Consider the following 25,835-nt stretch of genomic DNA (forward strand, 5'->3'; position numbering starts at 1 on the left):
AAAGCTGTTTCAAAAACTGGAAATCTGAAGCTTGTTTTACTTTTTTTTAGTCATTCAGATGAGACAGTATACTTTGGCCCCATATGTTCATGTACTTCTTCTCCTTCTTCTTCTCCCTCAATTATGTGAGTCATTGGGGCGCTGCACTGAATATCTGTTCATCAGATTCCTCCAGATCTGTTGGTTGTGTGTCAAAACACAGGTCTCTGCAAACGATGCATGTAACACACATAAAAGAACAACAAGCAACAAAAAGCTAGTCATCAGTAAAATTCTGTAGAAAAATCCATTTTTATTGGATGGTAAACATAAACACTTCCAGGCAGAAAAAAAGGGTGGTACTCTCACTGTAGCAAAATGCTCTCCCTGGGGACAGTGGCCCAAATTTCACACAAGGAAATCTGTTGTGACAAAAGATTAATACAATACAAATGCAATACAACATGATACATTGCAATTCAGTACAACACAATACAATTCAATACATTGAATGCAACACAGTGCAATGCAATACAATACAGTACAATACAATACAATATTATACTAAACTATACTAAACTATGCTATACTATACTATAATTTTGTGTAGTAGTTAGAAAGATTAAAATCAACCATTGCCAATTCAATATTTGTTATCCTTGCAATAGGTTACATGGCAGTGAATGTAACTATGAAAAAGGAAAACAAGAATTATTCCTTTTCCGAGATTTGGTTTTCAGATGTGTGAAATATTGGAAATGTGATATAATTTACTGACAAAAGTCAAACAAAGAAAATTATTTTTAAAGGGTGCATATGAAGATGTGCTGACGTGAGTTAAGAAAGAAATCTGCACTGGTATGGCCACATAACAAGATCCAGTGGCCTTGCTAAAACAGTCCTCCAGGGAACTGATGAGAGAGAAAGACAGGGGTAGACAGAAAAAAAAATGATGGACTGAGGAATGATTCAGCGCTTATAGCTTTTAGAGGCGTTTGATTGGCTAAGAGCGCACCGGGCAAGACAGGTCATCTTTTCAGTTAGCCACGCGAAATTTGGCCAAGCAGAGCAAACCGATAGGCCTAGTTTGCATCAGTTTGACATGGTAAGTATATGTATCACCAAACATGGAGCATAATACAAACTCCTCCTACTGAGGGCAGTGCAGAATGGACAGGAAAACCATTTGCAGAGACCCAGGCTTTGACACACACCCTACAGACCTGGAGGAATCTGGTGAACAGTTCTTGGCAGCACCCCAGTGACTGTTCACAGAGTTGAGGGAGCAGAAGAGGATATCTCACATGTGACTTACGGTTATTCTGATTGGATAATGATTCACAGAGCATTCTACTACTGCAAGAATTGTCACCGGGATGTCACAGACGTGCGCGCCATAAAGAAATGTCGATGCAGGCCATGTAAGTTCTTGTCTTTCTTCTTGTGTGTTTGAGCATTCTGCTTGAATGAAGTAGGGCAGGAAAGTCACATCGCACCTTTCTGTGTAATTCGTTTGATTTTATTCCAGTCTGTGGGTTTTTATATGATAGCTTGGGACTGAGGTTGTAGTGGAGGATTAGATGAGAAAAGAAATAGCAAAACAAGAATAACAACAACAAAGTGCGATGTGGGTGTTGTGTTAACATGATCAGCTGATGGGGTTATGCATTTTATAACAAGTACCGTCTCACCATGCAATCCTTTATTTACCTGTTACCTTGATGATGGACTAACATTATGAGTGTGCATGAGCTTTCCCAGAAGCACCCAAGATGCCTCTGTGTGTGTGTGTGTGTGTTTGGTTGTGAACATGAACCCCCTCCACCCCATTTTCAAAGGACTGTATGTTGGTAGATGGATATATATTCAAAAGACAATTTTTTAAAGTTGATTCTGAAAGCATCGGTTTGCAATGGTAATGAAAAAAAAGGAGAAATTGATAACAAATAATAACATAAGTGCATACATACATAGATACCCACATAGATATATTGATCCACAGATATATGAACGATTTTATAGTAAATAAGTGAATGGATGAATAACATTTGATTCCAATGGGAAGACGTGTTTGTATAACTTCTTACATTTTATTTCAATGGGAAAATGTGTCAGTATAACTTCAACATTGATATATTGTAATCATATTCCTAATTGTCTTTTTTATACCTTGTTCAGTGCACAGTGAAATTATTATTGATCAAAATTGTTTAAAAGATTACTTTTCTCAGCAGTTTAGCGGACAAGTAAATGACTTTTTTTACTTGTTCTTTTGCGAGCATCTTTCATTTCTTAAATCTTGCTATCTTATTCTTGTTACTTCTAGATATAAGCTCTTCAAGTCTTAGTGTCTTAATGGAATATCAGTTTTGGCAATATGATTTTTCCTTGTCTTGATAGTGAGGAATTGGGAGAAGTTTTCCTTCAGACGTCCTGGTGTGACAAAGTCTTTTGTTAACCCTAGGACGTCTACAGGTAACATGAAAAGTCTTTGTTTCTGCTGTTACAGCATCAGTATGACACAGTGTGTTTGTTGGTCATGGGGTTTAGTCAGCTGATATGAGACATTTTGTGCATTGATATTCTGTAAGGTGTTGGTACATCATTGTTTTCTGTCTTCAAAGTTTGACATCGGTTTTAATTTTGTTTTCGTTGTTTTGTGTTTTTTCCTACATGTTTCGTTTATTTGATATATTTCCATTTTTAGTATAGTGCCTTTTTAATCTGCACTTGCAATTATAAGGGGATGGAAAGTTGTTGGGGTTTTTTTTTATCAAATATCTGTTGTTACAGTCTTTTTGTTTTTGGATTGAGATTTTAGTTTTAAATTAGTTTGCATTATTATTTTGTTGTTTTGGGTTTGACTAGTTTGAGCTTGATTTGTAATTTGTATTTATCTATAATAGGCTTCATAAAATATGGAATCCAAAATTGAATTGTAATGGATCCATTTCTTGTCAAAAAATAAAATGTTATTCTGTTGAACCTGAAGGTGTAAATTCTTAAATGCAGACATTAACAGCATTTGCACAGATGAATCAAACAAAGAAATTTCGTTGTGAGAACCTGATGGCAGTCAGTAGAGACTGGGACTGGAAAGTCTACAGGTTTTGTGTTCCTGATGTGTGAGCTGATTGCTGTTTTTGTTTTCTTGTTTGTTGATATGTTTCATTCATTAAAAAAAAAAGTGAATTCTTTTCCCCCATCCCTTTCTTGTCCTTCCTGTACTGGCAGTTCAAATTGATACCTTGTTTTTCTTTTCTCAAGTGGCTTTGTTCAGAAAAGGAGCTGCGGTTGTATTAGGTATCTACATGTACAAGTCCATCTTGTGCGTGTGTTAATGTGCCTATTTGTTTTGACTATTTGTGACTTTTTGCTGAATGATGGTTTGTATATTTATCGTGTTTGACTTTTGTCTCCCAAGTGGCTATGTTCAAAAAGGGCGCCGCTGCTGTGCTAGGTATACAAGTCCTTTTTTTGTGTCTCTTTGTCTATGTGTGTATATCAATCTTTAGTTCATCTCAGTGTATCGGCTCATGGACTGGGTTGCATAAGCAATCTCAGTAGTACTATGTTTGCATAGCGTATAGATTTTTCAAGGGTCTGTGGCATTACCTTAAATCTATGGCGTTACCAGTGGCTTAGGAAAATTAATGCAAAGCAAACTTGGTGCTGTTAAGATTTCTTATGCAACCCAGCCATAGGCACTCCGTTCTAGTTATGTAATTTGCTGTCTTTGAATCATTTCTTACTGTTTTTTTTCTCTCCTATTTTCTTCTTTTTTTTCATTCCTTTTTTTCTTTTCTTTTTTTTGTGCATCACATCTCTCTCTCTCTCTTTCTTTCTCTCTCTCTCTCTTTCTTCGTCCTTCCCTTACTTTCTTTCTCACACACTTTTTTCAGACTTTATGAATGTAATGTTATTTTCGTTATTAGGTTTATTTAAGCACTTTGATTTTTTAAGTCTTTGTTTCTTCGCATTGCACTCCACCCATTACATTCCTTTTTTTTTCTTCTTTTTTCTTGTTCTTTTCTTTTCTTCTCTTTTATCTATTGATAAAATTTCAAAGCAATTTTTTTTTCAAGTTATGTTTTTGTTTCTGCTTTTCCACATCTCACTTCACCCTTTTTTTTTCTTCTTTTTCTCCCTTTCATTTCTTTTCATTTTCCCCCTGTTTTGATTTATAAGTGTTCACATGGATTATGTGTTGTTAATTCTGCAATTAATTTGCTCACATTCTTTGTCAGTTTGAGTGTCTTGAATTTTTCAACTAAATTCTGAAGTGGTTGACATGAACATCAGCTTAGTTTTCTTTTGATGTATTACAAAGATTGCTGAGTTCAATGTTTTGTCTTACAGTTGCCTGAATAATATTTTTTCTGATAGATTAAAGAATTTTCTTTTCTTTTTTTTTCTTTTTCACTTGCTCTTTGTGTTTAAACTTGGTCAGTGTCTCAGTGCATGAGGATGGCCAGATTTATACTCACAACTACACATGTCTAAAAGATTTTTGCAAAGATGCATGCGGATATTTATGTACACACACACACACACACACACACACACACACACACACACACACACACACACACACACACACACACACACACACACACACACACACACACACACACACACACACACACACACACACACACACACGCATGCATGCACACATACATGCACGCTCGCACACATACATGTGCATTATCATTTTATCAGTGGACTATCTGCTTGACTTTGAATGACATTCAATGGTTTTTACTGATGACAAAAAAGAGAGAGAAAAAAAGCCCCATTGTCATTTTCTTTCTTTGTTTCAAAACATCATCAAAAAAGTTAGAATTAGTCAACAATACACAAGTTATATGTCTGGAATGAATAATCCTTCCAAGATTTGATCAGACTTTTAGTGTTTTCCTTTATCACTGATACTTTGTGTCAAGTATCTGAGTTGATCACTGGTTGAGTTGATGTTATTTTTCATCTTGTATCAGCTCATGCAAATCCTCTTCCTAAATAGATACTGTGAAGCTGCAATACAGTTTGCAAGGATGATGTCGGACACACTCCCAAACTCTATTGTTCCACATGGAAACATTTTAATTTTAACCAATGTTTCCCGTAAAATAGCTTTGCTGTCAAAGGTGCATAGTTTGTAGCGAAGTGGATGTGTGTGAAGGAAGAATTTGCTGTGCCCCCTCTTAGGGTTGGTTGTGCTTGGGGGGTTTGAAAGTAGTGGCATGAAAGGAATGCCTTCAGCAGGGCACACGGGTTATGCAGCTACAACAGCCTGATGGCTGCATCCTGAACAGAAACATTTTAACCCATAGACAAAACCCACCCTTCACCTTCACATATCCCCTAACCCAATGGAGGGTCATTGGGGCAGTGCAGATGATTTCCAGACCAGTCCTCTCCATGTTCCCATCGGTTTCCTGAAACCCACCTTCCCCACACCCCAAAAATGACTTCTTCATTTAAACTTTGTCTTTTGATTCTATTTTTAAACTAAGGAATATTGCCTGGGGAAAAAAATCCAATCTTTGTTAAGAAACTGCCATATGCTTCTAATTTATTCTTATTTGATTAATTGACTGCCTGCCATATAGAAAAATTAGTTTTAAAAAAGAAGAAGAAAAGCAACAGCCAAATACAAAGAAGCAAAAAGATATAATGGGAGGTATCTGAATTTATCTGTCCTTCACACACACACACACCACACACGCACACGCACACACACAATCAGGATTAGAGCTCTTCCGAAGTCAAGAACTCTGTCCTCTTCTGCTCTGTTCAGGTACCATGTTGTTTGCCTTTGGTCAGCGCCTTGCCAAAACAAGTAAACCCTCTCTTTCAGACGTATTCATACGCCCCTGTTGACTCTAGTTTCATGACCTATCAGTCAATATCATGCAGTGCATGTATTCTCTAACCCCTGAGACTTAGAAAGACTCATACATTTTACTTTAATCTGTTTGTGTTCATCAATGCATTATGTTGAAACATGATGTGAAAATAGAATTTATCCTGTGATAATTTGCTCTTCGACAGTCTTTTTTTTTTTTTATGTACGTGTATGCACTGGCACGTTTTTTTAAACTGCTTTATTCACAGTGAGTTCAAGGAATGTTTGTGTTTTGGAATATCTGGTTTTTGCATTGCACTCCATTTTGAACCTTTTTCCTGTGTCTTGCATGTCTTTTTTTAATGCAGTAACTGCATGTGGAGAGTTTTGTGGGTTTCGTTTTGTTGATGAAAGTAAAAGAAATAAATAAATAAGAAGAAGAAATAAAAAGAAAAAACAAAGTGAAAAAAAAGACAATTTTGATAAAGTATATATAAGTATGTAAAGAAGGAAAAAAGAAAAAAATTATCCACAACTTAGAAAAAGAATTTCCAAACCTCTCTCTCTCTCTCTCTCTCTCTCTCTCTCTCTCTCTCTCTCTCTCTCTCTCTCTCTCTGTGTGTGTGTGTGTGTGTCTGTCTGTCTGCCTCCTGTCTCTGTCTGTCTCTTTGTCTCTGTCTTTCTCTTTATGTCTGTCAGTCTCTGTCTGTCTGTCTCTCTCTCTCTCTGTGTCTCTGTGTGTGTCTCTCTCTCTCTCTCTCTGTCTCTCTCTCTCTTTCTGTCTGTCTGTCTCTCTGTCTCATACCATCTCTCTGTCTTTCCCTTCGCCACCTCTCTCACCCTCTGTCATTGTTTCTGAGCTCAAATGCTCAATTCAACTTATTTTATACCTTTGCTGTTATCATTTGAATACAATCGAATGAATAAAACTGAATATCTGTGTACATGCATGTCCAGAAAGCAGGCAGAAGATTATGGGTGGCAAGGTTCCCTGAAAGAGATAAACACTTTGAACGAATGCCTGTGTAGTAGCGTTCATAAAATATGTGGTGGGGTGTTTCGGAGTGTGCATGTTCAGCCATAGAGTTGTGATATAGTATTGTTTAGTTATACAGTAGTGAGGCTGTTTATTTAGTCATAAAGTAGTGATGTATCATCATTGTTTAGTCATAGAACAGTGATACAGATTGTTTGTTCATACCGCAGCGGTGTAGTGTTTGGACGATGGACTCTAGGCTGATTCTGTTAATGGTTTGTTGTTCTTTTTCATGTTGTGGATCAACAGTATATATATATATATATATATATATATATATATATATATATATATATATATATATATATATATATATATACATACATACATATTATATATATACACACACATATATATATATATATAATTGATTTCACAGCCAACAGTATGTTTGACAGGACATTTAACAAAATCTCTCTCTCTCTCTCCCTCTCTCTCTCTCTGTCTCTCTCTCCACATACATATAAATATATATATATGTATATATATATATATATACATGTGTGTGTGTGTGTGTGTGTGTAAGGCGAGTCTGTCTGTCTAATATAGATCACAGTGTTATCAAACTTGCAGATTTCTCCTGATTCTGCTGAAATTACCTTTACCCTTTCATTCGGTTTATTTTTTTTAACTTTGATAAATGTCTCTGAACTTTTGTAAAGTTACCTAAATCTTTTACTGCACTTGTGGTTTTAATAAAGTAATTTCCACGGAACATCTTAACATAATTTTAATTTGTCACAAAGTTATGGATTTGTAAATCAAATCAGATGAATCTCAGTCACTTAAATAATGATATGACTATGGGTTGTAAGAGGGAGGTGATAAAGCACATTAAGCATGATTAACCCATTACATTTGCATGTGATATTTCCCCCCTTCAGTGCTGTCACATTTATTCATTTAGTTCTGGAAGGAAGAAACAGTCCACATCACCTATTTCAGCCTGAATTAATGTGCACATCCACACAGACGTAGGTGCTAGCATTAATCACACCTTGTTCAAAACAGCTGAACTTTCACAGCTTTCTTTCTTCTCTTGTTAGATATGTACTGTGTAATTATAAAACTGACATACAAATTGATTTCATGTGAAGATTCAGTGGTCAAAAAGCTTTAGGTTTGTAGTTCTTGTTTGCGAATGAAAAGCATCTCTACTTACTCATATATTTATCTATGTTGCACTGAGATTGTGAAGCCAGTGATTTCATGAAACCCCTGAAAATTTTAGTTATTTTGTGTAACCACTGTGGCCATCAGAGATTTCCTGAAATTACTAAAATTCTTAGTTTAGTAGTAATTTCGGGAAATCTTTGAACTCTTGTCACTTAGCTTTCACTAGTTTACTACCTGGCTTACTACACATGCAGACAATCTCCAATGCCATACACATGTTCATTCACACACACACACACACACACACACACACACACACACACACACACACACACACATTTTCTTTCATCTTTTTTTAAATGCTGTCATGTTTTTTCCTTAGCTCTGCAGAGGACTGAACCACTAACTGGAGAAGGTAAGCTGACTGTTTTTTGTCATGTATGGTTTGGACTATGATCTGCTGCAGGTATAATCTAATCACTTTCACTTGCAACTCAAAATGTTTTTGTCATGCTTCACATGCATCCTTGCATACACACATGCGTGCACAGATGCACACACACACACACACACACACACACACACACACACACACACACACACACACACACACACACACACACAAAAGTAGGACTTGGATTTTGAGGCCTTTCATCACATTTGTTACAGTAAATGAAAGCACATTAGCTTTTGCTAACCAAATGATGTGGGCAACTGAAGGAGAACATGGTTAAACACACAGGTTACATGTAAACTTCCTTATTTAAAACTGTATATATATTTTTTTTTTAATAATTTATGTTACATGATGTGAAAGAGAGCCAGCTGTTGTGTCAATCAAGTGTTTTGATCAGGCACATCGAAGATAACACACATCTAGTAATTTTGTGGTTGACAGCCAGGCTGCATTCCAGTGAACTGTTTGCTTTCAAGGTTGATGATTATCATCAGCAGTGGTGTGCAGTGCCTATATGGACAGAGCGCACCAAAAGGAATCATGGGTCCTAGGTTTGATTCCTGTCAAGATCAAGATTCCTACTCCTTTCTCCACTAGGAATTGTGTGATGCTCTGGGTGCTGGTATTTGGTGAGAGATGATAGAGTCAGTAAAAGTGAGAGAAGAAAACAGATGGTGCTGGATTTTGATGACACTTCGTTCCTGGGGCGATTTACCCAAATTTCATGCAGAGAAATGTGTTATGATGGAATGGTATAATGCACATTGAATTGTCTCCCTGAATCTTCCAGATTTCACACCGAGAAATCAGTTATGAAGGAATAGTAATGTGCTTGACTATATGTTTCAACAACGTGCCCTCTTTAGACTTTGAACACTGCCCATGGCTTCATTGTTGGCTCTGTGTGTGTGTGACTGTGTTGATCAGATAAGAAGGAGAAGACATCTCACACCAAAACAGACAGTCCTCGAGCTGCTGCTGTTCTAGCCACGGCTGCTTCATCAATACTGTACGTATAAAGTGTGTATTTTGAGTGTCAGCAGTGGGGTGTTTTTCTTCTTTTAAATAGCTTTGTATTGAGGGTGACAAGTGTTTGTTTTTGTTTTTTTTGTTTGCTTTCTTTCACAGAATAGGTTTGTGCATTTTCATATGTGCTCGGAGCTACTCAAGTATGAAGGGTTGAAGCACTGTGTAGATTTCCATAGTGGTAATAATATTGTTATCATCTGTGTTTTTTTGTGTGTTTTTTATATTTTTTATACCATTGTCATCATTCTGGCTAAGTTAAAAAGGTTGCCTGTTTCAAACTGCTACCACATCTGCCTGAACTGGAGTGTGAGGATTGAAAAAGGTCCATGCATGTCATGCATGAAAATGGATAGGGATAATGATCATTGGTTCTGCTACACACAAAAAAAGAAAAAGGAAGAGGATAATTGATTCTTACACACATAAGAAAAGAAAGATCAGAATTTCACAAACAGTTTGTCAATGGTTGTTTTCACCAGTTGTCAGCTCCATCTTGGAGTCTGTTCAGCCAGCTCAATGATTTTTACAAGTTTATTTTGTGGAAAAGCCCACATGAAGGGAGACAAAAAGTCTGAAACTGCAACCTGAGCAATGTGGCTCTGGGCTTGTGAGGTTATTGTTGCTAACTGTGATTAAAGTCTCTGAACAAGTGCAAGATTGTGTCAGTGCTCAATGTGTAACTGCTGCATTGTCGTTTGTACAGGTAATGTAAGATCCCCGATTCTTTTCTCACCTTAAACAGCCCCGTCAGTGGTCGGACCACAGCACTGGGTCAGCAGGACTCTTCACGAGACTACCCTCCCCTGCCTTCGTTGATGGGCCAGGCTGACGGACAGGCAGAGGAGCCCAGAAAGTTTGACTCCACGGGCATGTTCCACTGGTGTGCTGACCACCCCATCCATGAAGTCCTCATGGTGAGTGTCGGACCATCACCTGTATCACACCAACCAAAAGGGGGGAGAGGGGAAGAAAATTTACAACAAAAAGTACAATAAATCAACTGTAAAGTTGTGTCTTTGATGTATTATGTAGTTCAGGCTGTGAATTTCTATCTGTCAGCTGTCAAAACAGTGAATATGATTGATGGCACAAACTGAGGTACTTTAATTAATTTGTTTTTGTTCTTTTTCCCCTCCCTTGCTGAGAAAGTTATTTTCTTTGTATAATTTAACAGAACATTGCATGATATTATGGACACATGTAACACACTGAACTGTTATTTTGCAATCAATTTGCAAAGATACTGAGTTATGTTTCAAAGGGGAAAATAAGCATCATGTCACAACCATGCAATGTTATCAGAAAAGAAAATTAGCAGGGTACTTTTAGTTTAGTGTACAATTATTATTCAAGCAACTGTGTTGATTGAAATACTGAAGGGGAAAATTTTTCACTGAGATGTTTGATATAATACTGATCAATAAATTAATGATAAGAAAAAAACAACAACTTATGTTTGTTAATTACATCCAGGATTAGCGTCAGGTGATATGGCCAAGAGGGATAATGATTCCAGAAAGGTAGGGGAAAATGACCTGTTCAACACTACACACATATCACCATGATGTAAACACTTTAAAATGGGCAATGAAAATACCAGCTTGGTTGTGTTATTCAAACTCATACAACAAAAGAAATATCACTATATTTTTTTTGGTTATATTTCCAGGACCGCAATCAGGCCATGTTGACAGGCTTGGCCAATCACGTGGTGGTGTGTCTGTTTGCCGATGCCAGCTCTCCTCTGATTGGTCTGCGAAACTTGGTGATGCCCCTCAGGGCCAGCAACTTCCACTACAATGAGCTGAAGCACTGTGTCATTGTCGGAAACTTGGACTACTTGCAGAGAGAGTGGAAAACTTTACAAAACTTCCCCAAGCTGTCTATCTTGCCGGTATGCTAGACTGGGTAGAACAGTGATTGTTTTTTTTTTTTTCTTTCAGTCAGATTTTTAACATTTTTCTAGACATTATTGTTTATTTTCCAACACTGAAAATTATGTTTATATTTTCACCACCATCACCCCCACACCCTCAGTATTTATTTTTAGACACTCATTACTGATTATTTTCCAGCAGTGAAGATTATTTTTTCCTCTTTCTTTTAGAGCAGTGTTGTCCTATAATGTTGGCAGAATTACAGTGTTGTGTGACAAATGTTTTAAGGGAATTACCTGGTAAATGTGATAGGAATGTTATATGCATTTTGAAGTATTATGACAAGCTAATATTTCAACAGCAAGAGCATAATACTTTTATGTTTGTGAGTACTAACTCATAGGTATATCACTGTTACAGAGTAATCTTCTGTTTGTACAACATGTTTCTGTGCTCACTGGAATGTAATAGAAACTTTCACGGTTCTGTTTGTCACCTCCCTCTCTCTCTCTCTCTCTCTGTCCATCTGTTTCCTTGTTGTCTCTGTGTCTCTGTCTTCTCGCTAGCTGTAGTACATACAAACACACACACACACTCACACTCACACACACACTCACACACACACACACACACACACACACTCACACACACACATACAAACACACACATGCACACACACACATACAAACACACACACACACACACACTCTCTCTCTCTCTCTCTCTCTCACACACACACACACACACACACACACACACACACACACACACACACACACTCACTCACACACACACACACACACTCTCACTCACACACACACACACACTCCACACACACTCACACACACACACTCACTCACACTCACACACATACACTCATGCACACACACATACGCTGTCACTTCCTCTCCCTCCCCCCCCACCCCCCGTCCCCACTCGTCTCCCCACACACATATGTGTCTGCATATGTATACGTATATGAGTGTGTGCGTGTGTGTGTGTGTGTGTGCTTGTGTGAATTAATGCACTGGCATTGATTGAACACAGTGTGAACAACACCATCAGAAAATACATCCGGAAGCATCCTACACAAACTAAACACGTTTTTCAAGAACATGTGTGTGGCAGGGGTCCCCGTTGAACCGGGCCAACCTGCGGGCGGTGAACATCAACCTGTGCGACATGTGCGTCATCGTGTCAGCCAAAGACAAGAACCTGGATGACCCCAATCTGGTGGACAAGGAGGCCATCCTCTGCTCCCTCAATATCAAGGCCATGACCTTCGATGACAGCCTGGGCCTCCTGCCTCCCACAGCTCCTGCCCCTGGTGATTTGCTGTGCCTTTTGTCACTGTTTTTACTTTATTTGTAGACTGTTCAGCTCTCAGTGCTGTGTTTTATAAAGCTGTGGGTTTTTTTTAACCTGAATATTTTCCTACAGGGTGTTCCCTTGTGCATTTTGCACACTGGTGTCATTGTGCATGCAAGTGTGGGTGTGTTTAGGTTGGTAAAGTGTGTCCCATTTTTTTGGTTCATGTGTGTGTTTACACATGGTGTGAGCTTATGTACAGTTTATATCATTGAGTGAAAGGCTGTAATTTGTACATTGTAAGGTGAATGTGTTCTCTCTCTTTCAAAGAAAATGAGCTTTCTCTTCACCACTCATGGCAATTATATTTTATCTGTACTTTTAATGTATTTTATGTTATTGTTCCTTATAGGTGAATGCATTTTTGTGCATATTTTTAATGTAAAAGCGCTTTGCGTGCTACCAAAATAGGATGAATGTGCTATATCAGGAGGGTGACTGTGAATTATCAGTTTTATTCACTTTGTTGGCTAAGAACTCTGTGTGTTTCAGCCTTCATGCCAGCTGGTTTCTCAATGGGCAGCAATGTGTCCATGGCACGGCGAGACTCTCCTTCTGGCTGCAACATCCCGCTGATCACAGAACTGGGTACACAGCTATTCATAGCTACATGGTGTATTTGTGGGGTGGCGGCCTGGTATATGAAGTGGTATGATGTAGTCAGTCATGTCCAAATATCGACCATCAGAACAGCAGAGGAAGCAGCTGCTGTCCTGACTATTTGGGCCAGACTTTTATTGTAGTTGAGAGTGTCTTTCCAAAGTTACATCCCCACTCTCTCAGTCAGGGGAGCTTTAGGATAGTCGGCGTTGTGGTGGTCCCCATAGTGTGTATATGGAGCGGTGGCCTTGTACTTGAAGGGATGGTATAGTGGTAGTTCACTCAGTTAGGTAGCAAGTTGTTCTTAGATTTCATGTCTTTTCACTGAGAGTAATTTTGGATGACAACCCCCACCCACTACCCATGCCCCACCCACCCCCCAAAAGAGAGCTGATTGTCCATGGGTTTTAGACCCATGCATGGACCAGGAGTATTACTTCCCCTTCCACCAGACCTTGAGTGGTGGTCTGAGTACTATTTTTTGGGGTGAGGCGATTTTTCGAGGTCCCCTGCGCAACACTTACCTAGTGCACAAAAAAGAACCCATGGCAAAAAAAGGGGTTGCCCTGCAGTAAACTAATACACTTGCAGTCTGAAAAAAAGGGTACCGCTGCACTGTGGTGGGACACTCCCCGTGGAGAGCAGCATGAATTTCACACAGAGAAATCTGTTCTAACAAAAATCATTGCAATAAAAGACAATACTTTGTGTGTGGACTGATTGATGTAATCACTTGGTGTTTGTATGTATATGTACTTGTACGTGTGTGTTCGCATATAATTCATTTATTGGGAAAGTTTCTGTGTTTCTCTGTACCTCTGATTTACCTGTGAGCAAGCTGATAGGAAACACTACATAAGCAACAGTGGCTTGAAGTTGTGTTCCTTTATACATCAACAGATGCTGCACCTGTTTGCTGTTTAATATTTTTTGCTTGTTTGTGTGTTTGTTTTGTTTGATATAACAGCATACATGTCCACTTTTGATCTTCAGAAGATTGATGAAATGAATGAATAGAAAAATGAATATTATTTTCATCAAAAATGAATATTTATAAATCAGCAAGCATTTAAATATCACATGTTACATGCATATTATTCTTCAATAGGCTACATGTCAGTAGCAGACACAGTATCAGGTGTGTCTGTGTGTTTCAGCCAATGACTCCAACGTGCAGTTTCTGGATCAGGATGATGACGATGACCCGGAGACGGAGCTGTACATGACTCAGCCCTTTGCTTGTGGTACCGCCTTCGCTGTCAGTGTGCTGGACTCGCTCATGAGCACTGTGAGTATGTTTCTTGTTTGTCTGCTTGCAGGCATTGTAGTAAACACACAAAACTGTGCACGTCCACAGAGAGAGATCAGAAATAGTTGGATAATCTTCTGTCCCCAGAATCTGTTCAAGAAATTCACACTTGCGATGAACTCCACTTCAGAATCTTTTCAGCTAGCTCAGACCTGGAAGTGAAAGTGAAAAACTGTTATGAAAATGTAGAGTCCAGTAAAATATGAACAAAAGGACAAAAAAAGGGAAATGATTGTAAAAAAAAAAATTTTTTTTAAAGAATAAGAAATAAGAGAATGAAATTTTTTTTTCCAAATTCTCTGTAGGTCTTCTTATATTTTTAGTTTGAAGACATGCTTTAGAATGTTTGCTTTTTTTGTCAATAGTTGTCCTTTCCAGACATAATAGAACTGGGCATTAGATTCTTCAGACTGTAGTCTGGAATCAGACTTAGGGAATATTTGGAAATGGACACATTTTCCTGCATGTCATTTTGGAGGCAGTGTAGCTCTATCAGACTGAAAGAGAAATCATCAGTCTTATCCTTGATCGATAGACGGGTGCAATAGCCGAGTGGTTAAAGCATTGGACTGTCAGTCTGAGGGTCCCGGGTTTGAATCATGGTGACGGCGCCTGGTGGGTGAAGGGTGGAGATTTTTCCGATCTCCCAGATCAACATATGTGCAGACCTGCTAGTGCCTGAACCCCCTTCGTGTGTATATGCAAGCAGAAGATCAAATACGCACGTTAAAGATCCTGTAATCCATGTCAGTGTTCGGTGGGTTATGGAAACAAGAACATACCCAGCATGCACACCCCCGAAAACGGAGTATGGCTGCCTACATGGCGGGGTAAAAACGGTCATACACGTAAAAGCCCACTTGTGTGCATACGAGTGAACGTGGGAGTTGCAGCCCACGAACAAAGATGAAGAAGGAGAAGTCCTTGATCGATGTCACATTGTTGTCAGACACAGAAAAAAAGTACAGGTAAATGGCTCTAGTCAACTAGGTGGTCTCACAAGACTGATGAATGCCACAATAGCTGTTGCCACTGCTTCTGTTACTGTTATCTAAAATATTCGCCAAGGTAAATTATTCTCGTACACATTGTTAACACTATCTGCACATTCTTTCATGGCAGAGCTACTTCAATGACAATGCCTTGACACTGATCCGCACCCTGATAACTGGTGGCGCCACACCAGAGCTGGAGCAGATATTAGCGGAGGGAGCAGGAATGAGGGGAGGCTACTGTACACCTGCTGTTCTGGCCAATCGGGACAGATGTCGTGTGTCCCAGCTGTCTCTGTTTGAGGGGCTTCTGAGCCAGTTTGGGGTATGACATTTCTGTTGGCTTGTTTGGTTTGGTTTTTGTACTTTTGCTGGTTTTGGTTGGTTGACTGATTGGCTGGCTGTTTTTTGTTTTGTTCTTTTTTTTATGTTGTTGTATGTTTTTTTGTTTTTTTAATAGTTGTGCATTGTTTGTTTGTTTTTGAAATAACATTGGGCTGTGGTGAGGGAAAAAATATCCAGTTTTGTCTAAGGGTGTGCATAGTGTCGCACTTTTATCTGTGTGAGATTTTCACAGTTGTCTGTGTTGGTTGTCAGTGAAGAACATGAGGGTGGGGGGGGGGGGCATGCATGGAAAACTTTTGTTACATCTAAAACATACTTGTCAGTACATTTAAATTTTATTTGTTTTGTTGCAAATCATCATTAGCGTGTGTGTGTGTGTGTGCTTGCGTGGGTGTGCGTTTTTGCGTGTTTCGGAGACATCATTGGACTGAAGTTGTGATTCAATGAGTATGTATTGTTATTGTATCCTCCACACCCCAAAAGGGGCAAAGGGATTAAATTTCTTTGAATCTTTGAAAGGATCATTCGTTGACTTTCCTTCCAGTTCCTTTGTTTTTTCCAAAAATGTAGTGATTTTATTTTTGTTGTTTTTAGGTTTTCAGATGCATATTTTATGAGAGAACTGTGCATTGTTTTTATGCAGTCAGTGTGTTTTCTAATATTGTGGGTTAGTCAGTCCATGTGTCCACATTTGACAGTATGACTGGTTGTGATGTGTTCGTACACATCAGCTTTTTGTGAAATTTGACTATCTGTCATGGAAGCTTCCATTAACACATATCATGAATATCTTCTTGTAAGTTTCTGGTTGATTTTTGTCTTTAAAGATATCATGAAAACAATGACCACTTACGTATTGTATAAAAACACAGACAGAGTAAGATCAGTCAAATCTCTTCACACACTCAGACATGTGTAGATGATATATCAAGTAAAGACTTTTTTTGTAAAATGTTATGTTTGTAACTGATTTTGTTTTTCATGTGCCTGACACCATTTTTTCCTTCCTGTGTTTTTTCCCCCAGGAGGGCAGCAAGTATGGAGACCTGTTTGTCTATGCATTACGGACTTACGGCATTCTATGTTTTGGTCTCTATCGGTTCCGAGACACCAGTGGGACAGCCAAAACCCTGTCTTCCAAACGTTACGTCATCACTAACCCTCCAGAAGACTTCAAGCTTTTACCCTCAGACCATGTAAGATATCAGGGGATGGAAGCTGAGTCATCCCTTCGTCATGATTGTGCTCCTCCCAGTCCCTGTATTATTGGGTTCATGTGTTTACCGTCATAACGATGACCACAAGACATCAGTCCTATTTGCAAATCCTTCTCATCCTTTTCTTCCTGTTTTTCTTCTGCTTCTTCTCCTTCTCTCTCTCTCTCTCTCTGTCTCTCTGTCTCTGTCTCTCTCTCTCTCTCTCTCTCTCTCTCTCTCTCTCTCTCTCTCTCATAATTGTGCTGACATTACATTTTCTTGAAAAAAAAAATGATGGCAGGATTAAAGTTGTCTGTACACACCCTTCACAAGGAGCTTGGCCATTTATATTTGTATTCTCTCTCTCTCTCTCTCTCTCTCTCTCTCTCTCTCTCTCTCTCTCTCTCTGTCAGGAGGACATTCAAATGTAATTCAAATTATGCATGTAAACATTGTAACGTGGTCAAGAATGAAAATATTTCTATAAATAGTTGCAAACATCAGAACAGAATCTCCCCAGTGCCTGAAGTACCTGGTGACAACACCAGAGATTATATTCTCTCAGGTGCTATGTATGAATGGCACAGGGACCCTATTTCCTCCGGTGCCTGAAGTACTTGATGCTTTTAATGTAAACAGAGTAGAAGCTGCGATGTGTAGCCTAGAAATGAGTGTGTGGAGGAGGGGGGGTGCAGGGTAATGTGTGTGTGTGTGTGTGTTGGTGCTCATGTACGTTTATGTGTATTTGATCGTGCTTTCATATCTATGAAACTGCATGTTTGTTGTATATCTGTTATGTGTGTGTGTATGTGTGAACGTGTGTCTGCATGTTTTACATTTATTTGCTTATTTATCATCATTGTTGTCTTTGTGTGTGTGTGTGTGTGTGTGTGTGTGTGTGTGTGTGTGTGCACGCGCCTAGAGTTGACTTATTCAAGATTTTGTGCCTTATAAATATTATTATTATTAGTAGTAGTATTTTTATATATTTATCTGTTATTTTTTTATTTATCTATTTATCCTTTTTTTTCTTTTTTTTTTTGTTGTTGTTGGTGGTTATTTTATTTTGTATTTTTCCTCAAGGCCTGACTAAGCGCATTGGGTTACGCTGCTGGTCAGGCATCTGTAGTGTACATGGATTTGGCCAAACACAGTGACGCCTCTTTGAGCTACTGATACTGATACTGATGCTGAGACATAACTGTCGTGTGCAGGTGTTCTGCTTCCAGCCATTCAGCTACAACGACGCCGACGCCAGCGCCACCAAAAAGACCCATCAACAGCCGCTGCCACGCAGGAAAGCAGGAGGCAAAAACTCTCGGCATGAGACAGAGACGTGATTCAGTCTGGGGCAAGCTGGCACCCACTGACCATGACCAGCACTTCCACTGTGTGTTAGATATTGGAGAAGGTACCCAGGGCGCACTCATGGAAAGGCTGCTGGGGACATGTACTGCCAACAAAGGACATATTCAGGCAGTGTGCGGAATAAAAAAGATAAGGCACGGAGAAACATGTTACTGAATCAAAGACGATGTGCTTGATGGAATGGTACAGGAATTTGAAATGCTGTTTGGTGTCACATGCTGACCATGTCTTAACTGGTGCTTCAACTTGGTGGTCTGTCTTTCCAGGAGGAATTCCTCTTGGGGGGAGTGGGGGAGGTGGGAGGAGGCAGATAGGGCATGACTGACAGCAACCTGACATGGTTGATAGACCTGCCAAGCAGGTTCATTGTTTTATTTTAGAAATTCTTGCCTCGTGTAGCAATGCATTGAAATGTTCAGTTTAAGTGAGATGAGGAATGTTTTAGACCTTTGGGTTGTTTGTTGGAGTTCTTCTGTTTTGTACTTTGAAATCATGACAGTATTTTAACTGTCTTTGAGGAAGATCATTTGATTACAAACAGCATGGTTAATTGTACACTATGTATACTTGTGATGGAGATGGTTGTGGATTGTCTTTTGAGGACTTGTTGTCCATCTCTGGATTATGATTTATGTCATCAGCAGAGATTTGGTGCAATTTGTTTTCCTTGAATCCTTGAGGTACTGATGGGAAAACTAGAGAAAAGAAAGGGAAACAAGCTGAAGTTAAGGCATTAGGAATTAAAGTTGTCAGCAAGGTCAGAAACAGAACTGAATAGAAATATCAACCTTTCTTTCAAAATCTGTTATGAATTTAGAGTAACAGATAAACATGTGTATAGAAAAATAATATGACTTAGATTTCTATTGATAAAAGGGTAAAAACAGTAATGGAACAGTTTACAGGTTGATAGATGAAGATGATATATGTGCGCCTGTGTGTGTGTGTGTGTGTGTGTGTGTGTGCATGCGCAGACTAATAAAATTGGAATCAGGAGCTCATCAAACACCCATGAAATCAAAACATGCCTTAACTGACTAGGTCTTGAACGGACAAGGAGAAAACGTTCTTGGATCTTTCACATGCATGCCACATGACTGCTGTGAGTTGTTACGGATCACGTGAGAGAAAGTCCTGTAAAACGACCAAGGTTGGTCACATTCTGTGTTCCGCCATCCCAGTGCCAAGTGTTCGACAATGTGGATAGCTAATGTGAAGTGTTTGCCTGAGACTGACTCATCCATGTGCGTACCAGGGCTCACGCTCCTCTTCTCTGCCAAAAGTGTGTGCTTGAAGAAACTTTTTATGGCATGATGGGGCAGACACTGCTCCATTTGCAATCAGTGAGTATGGACAAACTGTTTTGAGTTCATCTTGATCTCGTTGAGTCCAGTGAGCTCCCTTCACGTCGTGAGCATGGTCGTGCCAGTGCTTAGCTGACGATTACTGCTGTTGTTGATTAGTGTGATGCTGTGGGACTTAGAGACCTTCAAGTGATTCCTTGCTCGTCATTGAGTTACGCAGTAGGTCTGTGAGTTTTAGGTTTGTGTGTAGTGGTCTTACCATGTGTCACTGTGTGTGTGTGAGTGTGTAGTGGTCTTACCATGTGTCACTGTGTGTGTGAGTGAGGAGTGGTCTTACCATGTGTCACTCTGTGTGTGTGAGAGGAGTGGTCTTATCATGTGTCACTGTGTGTGTGTGTGTGTGTGTGTGTGTGTGTGTGAGGAGTGGTCTTATCATGTGTCACTGTGTGTGTGTGAGGAGTGGTTTTACCATGTGTCACTGTGTGAGTGTGGAGTGGTCTTACCATGTGTCACTGTGTGTGTGTGTGTGTGTGTGTGTGTGTGTGTGTGAGGAGTGGTCTTACCATGTGTCACTGTGTGTGAGTGAGGAGTGGTCTTACCATGTGTCACTGTGTGTGTGTGTGTGTGTGTGTGTGTGTGTGTGAGGAGTGGTCTTATCATGTGTCACTGTGTGTGTGTGAGGAGTGGTTTTACCATGTGTCACTGTGTGAGTGTGGAGTGGTCTTACCATGTGTCACTCTGTGTGAGTGTGTAGTGGTCTTACCATGTGTCACTCTGTGTGAGTGTGTAGTGGTCTTACCATGTGCTACTCTGTGTATGTGTGAGGAGTGGTCTTACCATGTGTCACTGTGTGTATGAATGTGTAGTGGTCTTACCATGTGTCACTGTGTGTGAGTGAGGAGTGGTCTTACCATGTGTCACTGTGTGTGAGTGAGGAGTGGTCTTACCATGTGTCACTGTGTGTGTGTGTGTGAGGAGTGGTCTTATCATGTGTCACTGTGTGTGAGTGTGGAGTGGTCTTACCATGTGTCACTCTGTGTGAGTGTGTAGTGGTCTTACCATGTGTCACTCTGTGTGAGTGTGTAGTGGTCTTACCATGTGCTACTCTGTGTATGTGTGAGGAGTGGTCTTACCATGTGTCACTGTGTGTATGAATGTGTAGTGGTCTTACCATGTGTCACTGTGTGTGAGTGAGGAGTGGTCTTACCATGTGTCACTGTGTGTGAGTGAGGAGTGGTCTTACCATGTGTCACTGTGTGTGTGTGTGTGAGGAGTGGTTTTACCATGTGTCACTGTGTGTGAGTGAGGAGTGGTCTTACCATGTGTCACTGTGTGTGAGTGAGGAGTGGTCTTGCCATGTGTCACTGTGTGTGAGTGAGGAGTGGGGGTTGTTCGTTTTCCTCCTGCCTGAAAGAAAGGTGTGACTGTTTTTTTTCAAATTCTGGTGTGAATTGCCAGGCAGAACGTTTCCATGCTTTGGTTCTTATTATGTTTCGTTTGAAATGTTACTCGTGTTACTTACAAGCATTGAATCCAATATTACTTAAGTTATTTACAGTCATTGAACTGAGTCTGTTTCTCACTTTTCCTTTTTCTTTGACGCATGTTTCAGTAGCAGTTTATCTGCAAAGATTATGGCAGGTTAATGTTTTTCCTCTATCTCACTCCATCTCCCTCTCTCTCTCTCTGTCTATCTCTCTGTCTATCTCTCTGTCTCTGTTTCCAGTGGCATCATTCAGTCAGCATGTCTACACTTCATTGTGCCATGAACAGAAGGGATGGGTAGATGATCACAGCTCAGGGAAATGGCTGTCTTCTGTTGTATTTGATCAAACATACTTTGTATTCTCTCTGTGACAGTTTTGCACATTGTCATCAAGGTCATGTCTTCACTGATTGCTTATGCCTTCATTGTGTAAGCTTGGAAGAAACGTTGGATACTGGTTCTCAATTAGAAGGCTCCAAGGATTCCTCAGCTTCCGTCATCAGCTGAATAAGATATTTAAGGGTTATTTTTTAAAGTACATCTCATGCCATTGATATGTGGAAAAACATCTAAACATTTCCTTTCTTGCTCACAGAATGTCTCCCCCCCCCCCCCCATCCCCTTGTGATCATTTAGTTAAAAGATTAATCAGCATGCCATCTTCATCTTTTTTTAGGAAAAAGGTTAACATTATTTTATAACTTTTTTTTAAGTTATAAACAATGGTAATAGCATGACACTTTACCAATGAAAGTATTAACAAAAAAAATCTACGTAATATGATACAGCAAGCTGCTCATGCAATGAATTCAGAGTGATGATACAAGACAGACCATTGATTACTGCTTGAAACTGTGTACATGTTGTGTGTCTTTTGTCAAGCTGATGTGGGCCACATTCAGTGCATTGATGCATGTCTGTGAGCACAAATATTTACAGGCTGTAAGGAAAAAAATGTATGCTTGTTATATTGCCCTAAAAAATGTTATACTTTGTCATTCTGTGTGCGTTTGTGCATCAGATGTTATAGTGTGCTGGTGTGTGCTTTGCTGTCAAAACAACATCCTTAGAATTCAAAATGTTTGTATTTTTTGCAGTGTTCATGTGCTGAGCCATCGAATGCCCTGATCAGTTCCTTAACAGTATCTCACTCTATGCACAGAAAGATACTTGTATTATATATCAGTATGTGAAAGGTACAAGTACTTGCAAACCATGTGGATCTGGCATCATTGGTTAGTAAAACAACTACGAAAGATGTCAAGAGGACACAGTGGGCTGGATAGTGCAGTTCATATGATTCTGCTTCCAATGGACAAACAAATTTGTCCATGTTGGATGGGCTTTCACTTTATCATCATATTCATCACTTCTAATTTGAAGAGATGGGAGCCTTGTCTTGTCAAACATGGAACTTGTTTGATTACTTCCTTATGTCGACAAGCTGCTTCAGGCATTCTCTCTGAATATTCCTTTCCTTGTTATCTTGTACTTCATCAACTCTTACAAAACTACGCTTGGTGATAAACATTGTTACACAGTGGAGTCTACTGTTATTGACTGAGTTGGGGGGGAGGGGTTTGTTTGTTTGTTTGTTTGTTTGTTTTTGTTTGTTTTTTTATTGACTGAGTTATTGTTGTTGACTGATCTGGTAGTATTTTCTTTACAATTTTTATCAGACATGTGATTCATACATTGGTGGATTGTACAGCTGGAGCGACCTACAATGCACACCCATTGTTCTGAGGGACCAGCTGCCTTTGACACATCCTCCATCAAACCCGGCTTTGTGCAGAAATGGCTTAGACTCCACCCTACACACTGTCTCTTTTCCCTTGGGAGCACGGCACCGTCACCATATCATAGGATGACTTGTTCTTCCATTGTTCCGATTGCTGTAAGTCCTGTGGTTGTCTTTGAAGCAACTACAACGTTTTTGGTTTGGTCTTCTTTGCAGTCACTGTCATGTTGTCAGTTTGGTCTTCTCTTGCGGTCACTTTGCTTGTGTTTCTGCTTCCATTGAATGTTCTTAGCTGAGAAAGACATGCAGATGAAGGAATTGATCGATAGAGAGGAAGACTTGTCTGACAATATGCATGTGATATCCAATCTCAGTATGTTTTTTTTTGTTTTTTTTACTTTTGTAATAAATGATATGGGCTTACTTCTTTAAACAAAACAATCAAAAAATAAGACTTTCTTCATTATTATATTTCGTTCTGTTATTATAGATATAGCTAAAAGACAGGGTCCTAAATGTGTATGTGCGGGTGGAGGGGGGGGGGTTGTTGTTGGGAGGCATTTTCATCACAAATGGTTGATTTTTATATTAAAAAGATATACTTTGATCAACATACTTCATACTTGTTCCAGAATGTGCAATATCATACATATTCCTAAGATGATTTATTTTTTATTTTACAAGTCTGTATTTGTATACTATGTCAGTTTATGGATATGGATGTGTGCCTGCCTGTCTGTTTGCCAGATGCATGTCATGTGGGTACATGTGTATTATAAATGTTGCCTTTTCAGGGTTGTGCATTACATCTCATTTTATACATTTGTCTATTTATAATCCATTCTGTGATCCATACCACTATCAGGAGTACTTTTGTTCCCTGTAGACAACTGTTAATTTTCATTTATAAATGGGCTGTTCTACACGACAAGGGAGTGTTAGTTTTAAATGTCATTGAACATAAAATGATGTCGGTTGAAATTGTGATATTTTCTTTTCTGAGAGTGTAAACCATCACCTTCAGTTTAGATAAAACAAAAAAAATCAAGCATGGTAGTAATAAGAATGTGCTTGTCTTAAAAGTATCTGAGTAAGAACAACAGCTTTCAGAAGTAATAATATATGCGCAATACAAAATGCTGGTGTTGCTTTGCATCAATTTGTCTTGAGCATGGCCACCCTTCCATCCTCATGTGCCTCTGGCCCTCTTCCCCAACCACCCACCCACTCCCTTCCCCCACCTGCCCCTTTTTCCTCATCGCTTAAAAACCCACTCACCATCCCAACATTTTCTTACTAGAATTTCATCCTTAAACTGATTCTTTTTTTCAAATTAAAAAGAACAACTTGAACATGCCTTTATTATTCTAAATATGTCTTTTACGCTTAGTTCATTTAAGAATGAAGCGTTCATGTAGAGTCCAAGTGTTTTTTGGTTTTTTTTTAATTCTCTTCTTTTGGTGTGCAATTTCAGATTGAAATTACTTGTGAAGTGTTTATATATTGCTTTCATTGTGCAGACATTAAATGGAGCACTTAAACAGACCGTCTTCCCTAAAACAAAACACTCCAGTGCATGTAGATAAAAGCTACATGAATGGAAGATTTATTTCTAAATTATGTGAGTACTTTTCTTAAGCAAAGCACTCTCCATTGGATGTAAATAAAAAATCTACTGAAATGGAAGATTTATTTCCTCATTATGTGAGGCAAGGTAGTTAAGTAAATTTGTCATAAACAAGCTGTTATACTGTAATGAAACTGATAAGAAAGAAAGAAGGAATGTTTTGTGACAGTCTGAATTGTGTGTATCTGTTTGGGGGCTCATCAGGGGGAGAGGGGTCATTGAAAGGCCCAACCCAGTTGAATTTTATGACTTGTTAGCTTTTGCTCTTCTGGTCAAGTTGTCTGATGTTGGGGTTGTTGTTGTGTTGTCTTTGTTGCTGTTCTTTGGATCTGTATTGTGCAGAATTTCTGCTTGTGCAGGAAAAGAAATGTAGGAATGCTTGTTGCAGTAACTGTTCACATGGGATATTGTTTGCATAGAATAAAGAATATAAACATGTTCATTCTTATCCTTAAATTCTCACCCCCTGACCGTCACTGTCCTCAAGGTCATTTCTAAATCAGATCTTAGAGCTACTTCAAATGTCTTCGACTGTCACAAGAAAGTGGATTGATTTAAGGGCAAATAACAGTTATGGGTGTGTTTTTTGGGGGACCCTCACTCCAGCTAACAATGGAAAGATTTCATTGGCTGCAACTCCCATGTTCTCTCATTTTTACAGCTGAGCTTTTCATGTATGATAATTTTTTACACAGTCATTTAGGCATCCGTACTCTATTTCACTGGGCAGGTGCATGATGAGTATGCTGGTGCTTCCTGAACCCATTGAATGATGAAATGGATTAAAGGATCTTTAACATGCCTGTTTCTTCCTGAATCCATTGAATGATGATATGGATTATAGGATCTTTAACATGTCTGTTTTTTCCTGAATCCATTGAATGATGATATGGATTATAGGATCTTTAACATGCCTGTTTCTTCCTGAACCCATTGAATGATGAAATGGATTAAAGGATCTTTAACATGCCTGTTTCTTCCTGAATCCATTGAATGATGATATGGATTATAGGATCTTTAACATGCCTGTTTCTTCCTGAATCCATTGAATGATTATATGGATTATAGGATCTTTAACATGCCTGTTTTTTCCTGAATCCATTGAATGATTATATGGATTATAGGATCTTTAACATGCCTGTTTCTTCCTGAATCCA

At 39.1% G+C, this 25,835-nt stretch overlaps 1 protein-coding gene across 4 annotated transcripts in view; it reads left to right on the top strand.

The window, feature by feature from the left end:
- LOC143292864 (calcium-activated potassium channel slowpoke-like) overlaps window positions 1–25,689 on the top strand; it is a 74,168-nt gene extending 48,479 nt beyond the window's left edge. The window contains exons 14-26 of one of the 4 annotated variants that reach the window (XR_013056690.1): window positions 1,324–1,400; window positions 2,380–2,454; window positions 8,362–8,394; window positions 9,364–9,445; window positions 10,208–10,379; window positions 11,135–11,359; window positions 12,471–12,669; window positions 13,203–13,298; window positions 14,468–14,598; window positions 15,742–15,936; window positions 16,982–17,152; window positions 18,367–20,047; window positions 23,022–25,689. Coding sequence is in view for 3 of the 4 variants with exons in the window: in XM_076603499.1 (XP_076459614.1) it covers window positions 1,324–1,400; window positions 2,380–2,454; window positions 8,362–8,394; window positions 9,364–9,445; window positions 10,208–10,379; window positions 11,135–11,359; window positions 12,471–12,669; window positions 13,203–13,298; window positions 14,468–14,598; window positions 15,742–15,936; window positions 16,982–17,152; window positions 18,367–18,492 (1,582 nt within the window). In the remaining variant the exon portion in view is untranslated. Of the gene's footprint in view, window positions 1–1,323; window positions 1,401–2,379; window positions 2,455–3,403; window positions 3,440–8,361; window positions 8,395–9,363; window positions 9,446–10,207; window positions 10,380–11,134; window positions 11,360–12,470; window positions 12,670–13,202; window positions 13,299–14,467; window positions 14,599–15,741; window positions 15,937–16,981; window positions 17,153–18,366 lie in introns of all 4 variants that reach the window. The other 3 variants (XM_076603499.1, XM_076603500.1, XM_076603501.1) reach the window with 3 other exon arrangements.
- The last annotated feature ends 146 nt before the right edge of the window (window positions 25,690–25,835 follow it).

This window comes from Babylonia areolata, chromosome 18, assembly GCF_041734735.1.
Source record: "Babylonia areolata isolate BAREFJ2019XMU chromosome 18, ASM4173473v1, whole genome shotgun sequence".
Classification (NCBI taxonomy): domain Eukaryota; kingdom Metazoa; phylum Mollusca; class Gastropoda; order Neogastropoda; family Buccinidae; genus Babylonia; species Babylonia areolata.